General features: G+C 43.2%; 1 protein-coding gene across 2 annotated transcripts in view; it reads right to left on the bottom strand.

The window, feature by feature from the left end:
• Positions 1-312: 312 nt before the first annotated feature.
• Positions 313-11,393, bottom strand: part of CHAMP1 (chromosome alignment maintaining phosphoprotein 1) — a 14,148-nt gene continuing 3,067 nt past the window's right edge. For both annotated transcript variants that reach the window (XM_018563054.1, XM_018563062.1), the window contains exon 2: positions 313-2,468. In XM_018563054.1, coding sequence (XP_018418556.1) covers positions 413-2,416 — 2,004 coding nt within the window. In that variant the 5' untranslated portion in view covers positions 2,417-2,468 and the 3' untranslated portion in view covers positions 313-412. The remainder of the gene's footprint in view (positions 2,469-11,393) is intronic.

Below are 11,393 nucleotides of genomic sequence, written 5' to 3'. Positions count from 1 at the left end.
CTGCGTCCAATGTATTCCAAATGGTATTTTTTGCTCCAGTTCACATTGCAGCGTGCAGTTCCAGAGCAGGTGAAAAAACTGCAGCAGGCCCTATTTCACCTGCTCTGGATGTGCTCTAGATCTGCAAACGCATGCAAATGCCTGGAACACACTGAAAGCCCATTTTAAACTTTAAATAAAAAAATATATATATATATTTTTTTTTAGCCAAAAACGCATCTAAAAGACTAGCGTGCGTGTGCAGAAACCTGACCGGATCTGCTCTGCATTTGGTGTGAACAAGGCCTAATAGATTGGATTTTGCAGCTCTGAAATTAGCATGCAGCCCAGGAGTCAGAAATGGCAGATTCCATTTGAGGACTCCTACACAGATATTTTACTTCATAAGAGTCCAGTTAGTTAGATGTTACAGTCAATCTTCCTCATTGTTATCCTCACGAATGTCATTGATGTCTGAAACTGGTTTAATGGCATCTTCTTTGTGGCGATTTTCACAGTGCGTTTGATGTTTTTTGAAACCCCTTGGATGATCAGTCTGAAAACTACATCTGTGACATTTATACAGGCCTTTGGTGTGAGATGCAAGATGGTTCTTCAAGTGTGTCTCCATAACAAATGTTTTCCCGCAGGTTTTGCATATGAATGGACTTGGCATATTATGCCTGGTGATCAGGTGGTGTAGAATAGGCCCTCTTTTCAAAGGTCGGCAATCACAAAGCAAGCAATGAAACCTGCCTTTTACACGTTTAACATGTTTCAATATTTCTTCATCTTTAACATAACCATCTTTATCATCTGAAGCATCAATGGTCTCATGAACAGTTAGAGAAATGTCTCTGGTGTTTATAGTTTCAAGTTTATCCTTGGTCCATGGTGTAGCTTTGTACAACTGCACAACTCCTGGCAAGCGGGTTGGAACACTTATATTCGTGGCTGTAGCTGCAATGTCCTTTTGATCACTAGATGTTACTTCATCAGGAATTTCACCATCTTCTGAAAATGGTGAAGACCCTTTCAATACTGAAGCAGGAGCATCATCTATACACTCAGTGTCTTTCGACTGAGTGGGAGTCGAATTGCCTTCTAAACATTTAGGCATATCTTTTGACTGAGGATAAAGGTCATCCTCATCAGAAAACTCCATAATGCCCTTTGAAATTGCTGGTGTGTCATCATCTTCTTCAGAAAACTCCATAATGTCCTTTGACAAACCTGATGTACCTTCTTCAGAAAATTCCATTACATGCTTTGATACATTTGTGGTTTCCTCCCCTTCAGAAAACTCCATTATATTTTTTGTTGCATTTGCAGTTTCTTCTTCATCTGAAAAGTCCATGGCATTCTTAGGTATAGCAGCAGGCTCTTCCTCCTCCTCTTCTGAAAATTCCATGATGTCTTTTGACAGAGCTGGAGCATCCTCCTCGTCATCCTCAGAAAAGTCCATCTCTTTTCCTGCGGCAAATGCATTTTCTTCCTCAGAAGAATTTTCAGGATCCTTTGACTGAGTTGGAGCAGCTTCTTCAGACATGTTATCCACAGGCTTTTCTTCAGGTGGCATCTCATCCTCAGAAATGTCCTCAATCCCTCTGGACTGGCTGGACTGGTCAGGTAGAGGATTATCTTCCGAAGAGGACTCTAACTCCTTTGTCTGAGGTGCAGTTTCCTCATCTTCTGAAAAATGTGGTATGCCACCTGGTAAAGCAGGTCCTTCATCATCATCATCTGAAAACTCTGGTATGTCCTTCGATAGAGAAGATGCTGCATCATTATCTGAAAATTCCGTACTAACTTTAGCCTTCGTAGAGCTTAATTTTGTTATGTTACTGCTATTATTGCTGGATTCAGACTCCGGTATATCAGGCTCACTACTTGACTCTTTGTCTTTAGTCTCTGCAGACATCTCACTGACCTTCTCTAGGCTGCTGCTTTTAAAATCACTGTCCGAATTATCTGGGTTATCCTGACGTGGAGCTGTCTCTGGCCAAGAAGTAAGCGTATCATTCTCTTCATTCTTTACAACATTATTTATCTTGTTTCGATGATCTTGCTCTTCCACATATTTATCATCTTCACTTTCCAAACTTTCTGAATCATTTTTTTCAGACTCGACTTCTGAAGCTGGTTCTGACTTAGGCTCAACAACAGGCTTGGTTTCATTGCTCCATTTGCCCGGCACTGCATGCTGATTTAAAATATGATAATACACATTGGCAAACATCTTGCTTGTGAAAAAGCACCGGTGGCAATGGAACAATCGTGCACTTTTCTGGTAAAACACTAGTTTTCCTAAGCCACCAGCATCAATTTCTTCACAGAATTCTGGGTGGATGGTTCCCATGTGGATTTGCATACTTTTGTAGTCACTGCCATGAAAACTGCAACGAGTACAGTCCAGCTGATTTTGTATAACTTCCATTTTTTCTTAACCGTCACCAGCAATATCTAGTCTTGCAGAAATCTGTTACCATCTGTATAAAATAGAAAAAAAAATATGTAAAACATTTGGTGCAAAGTTAAATCTACAATTTACATGCACACATTTACATTTTTACTGAAAAGGACAACATAACTGACTTGTGCAAGGCATGCTTACAGGAGAACTACCAGGTGACTTTTTTTTCCCCCATAGTTATCTTGTGGGTCACAGGAGGACATATACCAAGTCGTCCCATGACCCAAAACTCAGCTTATAGAGGACTATTGCCCCCTATATGCTGAGAGTACCGCAGCTGGGACGGATCCCGACAATACTGTCCACCCCGCTGGCTGATTGACAGCGGGCTCTGCCTATCTAGAGGCAGAGCCAGTTATGCCCGCGATGGAGGATCGGAGAGGGGAGGGAGGAATCCCTGCGGGGAGCGCTGGCTGACAAGTCACTGCTCTCTGCAGGGAGATGATCGGGAAGTGAGTGGATTGGCGGTATGTTTTCGCTCGCCGATCAATAGAGCCGATATGTGACAGTTTCAATGTCACACGTCGGCTCTAACTATGGGGATGAGTGTATTTCACTCACCTCATATTTCTCCTTTAAAGCAAACTTTAAAAAGGGACATTGTTGATGCCTAATGTGTATTAGAAGAATGTATTATTTATTTTTTATAGAGGCTAATCTAATACAGAGCAATACTTAACCTCACTTCACAGTCTCAGGAGACGCTATCCTTCTGTTTCAGTACACCTTAGTGCTGGAATGTGGGCAGGCACTGCTACACTGTCACGCACAATTCAAGACCAATAGTGGCCACCGGTCCTGCATATTATGCAATAATGTCGGCGAGAGGGGCAAAAAATAGGGTTTTCCTATTACTGCAGAATCCTTTTCTTGGAGTCCATTGAGGGACACAGCTCTGAAGAATTCTTATATGTAGGGCTACACAGCTGCCTCAAGTAGAAATGGTCACTAGGCAAACACAAATTAAAAGCTTGCCACATAAGCCTTCCCACCTGCAAGTTGTGTCCCTCAATGGAATCTGAGAAAAGGATTTTACAGTAGGAGCAAAGACCTATTTTTTCTATCATCCATTGAGGGACACTGCTATGAAGAACTCTGATACATAGGAACATTGAAAACCTTTCCAAAACAGAATGGTGGGCACAACAACAACCAGAAGAACCAGTTTAAAAACACAAAAGGAACTGTAAATACAGTATATACATTTGAAGAGCTATCTGAAGAACGTTTTTAATAAAACTAGCATAAGAGCAGGCAAAAACATTGACTTCATAAAACTTTGCAAAAAAGTGTGAACAGAAGACCAAGCTGTGCCCTTGCAAATTTGAGCAACAGAAGCCTAATTTTGAAATGCCCAAGAAGTACTAACTACTCTAGTAGAATGATCAGAAACAGGAAAAGCAGGAACCCTATCCTACAACTCATAAGCCTGAATGACGACCTGATGAATCCATTTTAAAATAGTGGATCTAGAAGCTGAATAACCTTTTCTAGGACCTTCTGGTAGGACAAAATTAGTCTGTACGCCTAAAGGAAGTTGTGGCTGAAAGATAAACTCTGATCGCCCGCACAAAATCCAAGCAATTGAGAAAATTCCTTAGGATGAACAGCAGTCAGACAAAGTGAAGTTAAAACAATGTCTTCATTAAAGGAAAAGTTGTGACCACCTTGGCCTCATAGACATGGAAAGGCTTCTTCAGCACTGTACTCTGGGAAATCTCATCTGCAAACTGCAGAATCCCGTCAGATCTTAGAGGTAAAGCATTTGTTTGCCCCCTGAGATGATTTGCAAAGCCCCATGTTTCAGGCACATGTGCCAGAGTTCAAGGAAGTAAAGGGAGATGGATTATTTTCTGCCCATAGTAAAACTGGCCACCGTGAGAAGATTGGGGATGGAAAGAAAAATAAAGCATGCAAAGAATAAAATGCCTGCAATTAGAAGTATCAGTTTGTAGATTTTTATTACCAACCATTTCTAAAAGGTGCCTGTTATTTTTAACAAAGTTCTTCTTTAACCTCTTGCCGTCCGCCCGTAGTAAAAAAACGGACGGACGGCACTGCTGCATCTGCGGGTTGCCGTCTCCAGACGGCAATTTTTTTCTGCTCGCGCGCACCCCCTAGCGGGCACGCACGCGCAGAAAAGACCCGACCAATGCACACACCCGTTACCGGGTGTTTCACATATAGGCGATCAGCGGGTCCATAGCCCGCCGATCGCCTATATGTGCTCGTTCGCGGCTAAGCCAGAGAGAAGAAGCTGATAAAGCAGATCTCTGCTTCATCAGCTTCTTTTGGGGTCCACAGGTGATATTAGGGGTCCTAGAGACCCCTAATGTCTCCATAAAGAGGACCTGTCAGTGTGCCTTTGCTATTATATAGTGGGTTGTTATCCCCCTATATAATAGCAATAACAATAAGTGCAAAAAAACTAATATAAATAAAAAAAAATAAAAGTAACACATAAAAAAGTAAAATAAAATAAAAGCCACATATAAAAAAAGGGGAAAAAACCCCCCCAAAATGTTTAACTCCCCCACCCCCACGCGCCTATAAACGTAAATACGCGTCCGGTGCCCCAGCGCGCAAAAATTACAATTGCGCTACACATGTTACATATCGCCGCGAACGTCGCAGTGAGAGCAATCATTTTAGGGCCATCAATCACTGATAACACTAAACTGATGAGCGGTAACAGCTTTTAAAGCGTCGCCTATGGCCAATTTTGGGTATTATCGTTTTTTGAGGTTTCGCGCGCGCACGCAATTTTAAGGCTTGACATGTTTAGTGTCTTTTTACCCGACGTGACCCCATCTTTTATATTTTACCAAAAAATTGGGTAATAATAAATGTTTTATCATTTAATATAGGGGAAACTGTTTTTTTTTTTAAATTTCGGTAATTTTTCCTTAATATAGTAAAAAAATAAAACCCCCAGTGGTGAATAAATACCACCAAAAGAAAGCTCTATCTGTCCCCAAAAAAGGGTATAAAATTCATTTCAGTACAGCGCTGCATGACGGAATAAATGTCAGTCAAAGTACCGCAGCGCTGAATACTGAAAAATGGCCTGGATGGGAACCGCGGATGTCAACTGGTTAAAGTGCATTTCAGGCCCCAGCTTTTTGTTTTATAAAGCCTATGGAATGAAACCTCTATCCAGGGGTGTGGAAATGTAAAAAAAAACTACTTGTCCAAGGGATAAAGCGGGGGCCGAATCTACTGGTCCCTCATGAAAATCTACTTGTCCCAATAAAAAAAAATAGTTTTAATCAAAACTAGGCATGCACCGATATAGGTTTTTGGGTATCGAGTACGAGCACTGATACTTTGCTTTCGGTACTCACCAATACCGAGTATCGGTGCTTCTGTTTGCCCGGGAAGCCTGCTCCATGCCATCAAAAGCTGGGCAGCAGGTAATTAATTACATGCTACCCAGCTTCCTGATTGCCAGGGAAGCCGACTCCATGTTGTTTGGCCGGCTTGATTGTGATTGGCCAGGAAAGCCGGCTTCCCAGCCAATCAGGAAACTGGGGGTGGGTCATTAGTCGCTGCCCCGCTTCCCGATTGCACGGGAAGCTGGCTCCATGTTCCCATACAGCACTGCCGGTCAGAGGAAATCTTCGGCTGACCAGAAGTTCCAGTATAGGGGAAGGTTTTGGAGCATTTGGGCGAGTACAAGTATATTCTGTATTGTTGAATCCCTAATTAAAAACTGTATTTGACTGTGCTAAATAGTGCTTCTCATTGGTTAGCGTGGTCACCTGACCACGCTAACCAATGAGTGCTTGCAATTTGACAGCAAAATTCAAAATGCATAGGGCTGGACTGTACAGGCGGAGGGTAAGGACTGTTCACAGAAAAGTAAGTCTAGCCAGGAGGAGGGAAGGGTTCTAGGAGAGGCCGGGTCAGATTTCATTTTCCCATATTACTTGGGAAAGTGAGCTTGCTCCTTAAAGGAGAACTATGAGGTGAGTGATTTTCACTCAGCCTCATAGTTCGAGCGGACGTGTGACAATGAGACTGTCACACGTCGGCTCTATAGATCAGGAAGTTAGGCAACACATACCGTCGCTCGCTTACTTCTCGATCCTGTCCCTGCAGAGAGCCGTAGCTGTCACTCACGGTTCCCTGCAGGCATTCCCCCCCTCCCCGCTCTGATCCTCCAGCACTGACTGGAGGAGCGAACGGGGAGGGGGCGGGTACAGCTGGTTCTGCCTCTAGATAGGCAGAGCCAGCTGTCAATCACGCAGCTGAGTTGATCTCAACAGTAATGTCAGGATCCATGTCGGCTGCGGCGGTCTCAGTATATAGTGAGCTGTAGCTCGCTTTGGGTCACGGGAGGACGCTAGTTTATGTCCTCCCGTGACCCTGGGGAAAAACACTGACCCCATAGTTCTCCTTTAATGCACATTGTGCGTGTAGGAGAGTTCTGCTGCTTGGCTACCACAATATGGCACACAGTGGAATGGCGGCAGCACTCAACGCACACACACAATGTCCTATGCATGCATTTCTTTATATGCAGATGACTGTGGCAGCGGGGTTGGTTTTAACTTTTTTTTTTTACTTTATCACTTTTATTTTAGCCGCCGATCCTTTCATACAAGTGATCTAATCAGATCACTTGTATAAAAACGAGCGGCGTCCCCACGCTGTACATTTAGCTCTGCTTGTCCGAAGCAGGGCTAAATGTTAAAAAAAACTACTCGCCCGGCGCCCGAAACTGCATGTCCCGGGCGTCGGGCGATAGGAATTCCAAACCCCTGTCTATCATTTTTCTATTTTGCCATCTATGCGCCATAGGAGAGCTTTCCATTCACTTTGGGTTTAATAAGGAGTTGCGCTAATATTGCGCAACATAAAAATTTGCAACTACCACCATTTTATTCTATAGGGTCTTGACATTCAGAAAATATATAATGTGTGGGGGTTTTAAGTCATTTTCAGGCCTAAAATGTGGAATATAACATGGGTGCAAAAAATGAAAAAAGGGCCTCAGTCATGAAGGGGTTAAGGGTCTGAGAAATAATCCCCGATATAGTTATCACTGGGTGTCCCCATTGGAAGATTTTTTCCTTACATTATTTCAAGGTGGACACTGAATTTTGCATTTTCCATTACTTTCTATCCCATTACCAATGATCACCAGGACAGAGAAGGATAATTTTCCAAGAGGGGACACAGACAGAAATATCTGACAAAGGTTCTAACACTATCTAGAGCCAAGAAAGAAATTGTCTAGAGATGCACCCTTATTTGAGTGTGTGTTTCCTCGGAGCTGATCACCTAAAACCATACTGGTAGGCGCCATGGGGACATCAGAGTGTAGCTCCTTAATTAACAGGGACTAACGTCAATGGTCTACGCTGTAGAATGTTAGCTATATAAATAGTACAATACAAAATACTAATGCAACCCACATGAGGTTTAATATTGCTAATACTTACAAATAAATATCGTAGAAGACCATCAATAGAAACCTGAAATTGTGACCTCTGATTCTGTGGATGGAGTGGGAATCTAGGAGAAAACAGAACAAAGTAAAGATATAAAAAAGAAAGACTGAGTTACTGCCGATCATAACAATTCCTGATGTATGGAGACTGTCTGTGTCCCCACTTGGAACATTCTCCTTACTTAATAAAGTAGCTCAAACAGCAATGATGTGCAAAGTGCAGATCATTGCGGTAACCTATAGCAACCATATCTGATTTAGTTGAATCTATAAAATAGGATTTTTGACTTAGCAGTAAAATTTATTTCTTGGAGTACAGTACAAGACACAGGCAGATTCAGAGACAACTAGGTACTGTGCAGGTATCATCAGATGATTGGACACTGGCCAGAGCTGTGAAGACCCTCATATAACCCCTCCCAAGAAGCCTCAGTTTTTTAGCAAGCAATGTACCCAAGTTTGTTTTCCAATATGGCATAGACTTTTTCCTGTTGTTTAGGTCTCCTGACTTTGTGTTATATCACACTGTTAAGGGGTTCATGTACCTAGGTCCACCATATCTGTAATACTCATGGTCAGCTCTGTGGGAGGAGAGTTTGCCAGGCTTTTATCCCTTTCGTAATTTGGTAAATCCAGCCCAGTGTTCTCATGGGTCTTGGAAGATGATTTGGGAAATCCAGAGGTAGACATATTGGTCACACTATTCGCATAATGTATGGCCAGCTTTAGCCTATGTGGCTCAACCTAAAAGGGTAATTATGGAATTTACTGTGTCATCTATTTGGTGCTGTTATTACATACAGCTATGAGCATATACTGCATATTAGAGATAAGTATGTAGAATTCCATATTTATTGTAGAAAAACCTTTACGAAGTCTTGAGTGTAGCCTCACCATGAATGTTCTGACCTGTACTGGAAATATATATCCACACTGCATACAGACTCTTATATTTATATATAGAAATGATTGGTCTGCTGGACCTTTGTTCCCACCACTGTGCAGGAATAGCAGCCTACATACCGGAAATTTGTGTCATGGTGGCGCAACTGTTGTCACAAGCCGCCATGGAACAGGTCTTCATTCTAGCACTGTTAGCTGTGGAGGAGTAGAAGGGTTCCAATGTTCATTAAGTCATCAAGGCCACCATTAGGAGTAACAGCAGGGTAAACACTATGCTGTGACTGTCTGAACAGCTCAGAAATATTACAAATCTGTAAAAAGATTGTACTGAAGGTCAGGGCTGGACAAATCCCAGTAGCCAATGCTCCTTATAATTTACAGCTGGCACCCAACTTTTGAGGTCTGTTGTCAATGGCTTCTGAAGTTCATATTAATTTGTCCATTTCTGTCGTACAATAGCCAGTTATACATGCATGCAATGTATGAGGTCCAGGGATTACCATAAACACTAGGCTTTAAATTACATCACTATACAATGATATTTTGCATGAAGCCCTCAAGGCTGCATTACCCCACTTGATTGCTATGTATCACTTCACTGTATCATACAGAACACTACATAAATGGGGTCCAATCTCAAAAGAGCTTCTTCATACCGGGAGCTATATTGTAAAAGTTCCTCCAAACTCTTATATGGTAGGTTAATAGAACAGTGTACCATTAAAGCTGAACTTCGGGCAGATATAAAAGACAAATACAGTGCTGCAATCATTATTACAGCACTAATTGTATTTTATGAAGCAAGCAGCAAAAGCACCTGAATTTGACTGGGTATCATTGCAGAGCTGGAGTGCGAGAGGAAGAAGCAGTATAAGAAGCTAACTAGGTCTGTGCTCATAGAAGAAAGCAGCAGAGTGACAGAGACAAGCTCATCACTGTGCTGGGCTCAGAGGAAGTGGGTGGAATGATGCTGACCATCAAACTCAGTAATCTAGCGCAATTTGTCAGACAGGCCCCTTAAAAAAAACTTGGAGGGTGAGGAAATGTAGTAACCAAAGACTACACAAACCAGGAGCAGGGAGACAAGTCACTGACTACAGGCCTACCTGTATTTTGCTGGTGCCATAGGGATGGAGATGCTGTCTGCCCCCTGAGCTGATCATAGCAGGGCACGCGCCCACAATTTTCTTTTGGCATTCACACCTTCTCCAAGAGTCTGGGTCAAAAGAGGCATCACCTACCCTCGTGCTTTTGTAGCACTAAATCCAGGAGGTACAGCACCTACGTTGCGACATTACCTCACCAAGACTTGGTGTATGGCATCACTAGTCAGGAGCCTGGCGCATACCCAGCAGGGATGTTCACTTACTGCCACCAGAAGGAATTACAACAGCCCAGGCCGGCTCACCAAGAGGGTAAGTCACCTCCCAGTCTCAGACACTGATAAAGGGGTTGGCCCAGACCTCTTTTCATCAGTAAAGAGGAAGGGACTGGGAGGGCAAAAATGGATGAGTGCCCCCATCATCAAAGAGGGCGAGGACAAGCAGGGTGGGTGGAGGACTGCAGACAAGAATCCTTAGCTGAGCCTTCTGCTACCAGCTTTCAAGCGAAGTGTCTCCTCCAGACAGAAGAAACACAATAACTGACCAGTTCAGCAAAAAGACTTTCTTTTAAACTGGAAGACTATTTTGGAAAAATTAAATGCTATACACCATGTAAAAGCTGTTTAATACTTACCTTTTTATCAGGCAGTGAATCAAACCTGTGCTCTCTTGGAGAGCTGTAGGTGTCACAAGCATCTAACAATTCCAGGTGTGTCTGATACCTAGTCCCCGGCTGAAGCTCCTCACACCGGTTAATAAGGCCCCATTCACACTTGCTGCACACATTTGTGATAACACGTAAAAAAAAAAAAACATACGCTGCGCTTGCAGTGAAAAGAATGGGATGACACACATATGGCAAATGTGAATAGGGCCTAAGTCACTGTGTCCTACACATAACACAGCTGCCGGCAGGAGGAACCTCAGTCCACAGCGGTGAAACCAGGAATCCAACACTCCTGGAAATGTCAGAAATCAGTGGTGCCCATAGGTCTTCAAGAGAGAAGATCTGACTGACCACCCATCAGAAAGGTTAGTATTAACCCCTTCATGACTGAGGCCCTTTTTTAAATTTTTGCACCCATGTTATATTCCACATTTTAGGCCTGAAAATGACGTAAAACCCCCCAACATTATATATTTTCTGAATGCCAAGACCCTATAGAATAAAATGGTGGTAGTTGAAAATTTTTATGTTGCGCAATATTAGCGCAACTCCTTATTAAACCCCAAAATTGAGTGACAAATTTAATTAACCACCTCCGGGCCGGCCGTAGTAAAAAAACGGCCGGCCCGAGCTCTCTAGATCTGAGCGGGCGTCTTTAGACGTCCGCTCAGACACGCCCCCCCCGCGAGCGGGAAATGGCCGTTTTTTAAAAACAGGCAGCGATGCCTGTCACCATACAAGCGATCCGCCGGCTGTAGAGCCGGCGGATCGCGTGTATGGGGTGCCGATCGGTCCCGTCCCCCCCCATCCGCG

This window comes from Nanorana parkeri, unplaced genomic scaffold (assembly GCF_000935625.1).
Source record: "Nanorana parkeri isolate BGI_ZX_2015 unplaced genomic scaffold, ASM93562v1 scaffold21, whole genome shotgun sequence".
Taxonomy (NCBI): domain Eukaryota; kingdom Metazoa; phylum Chordata; class Amphibia; order Anura; family Dicroglossidae; genus Nanorana; species Nanorana parkeri.
This window is presented reverse-complemented; position numbering and strand designations above follow the sequence as displayed.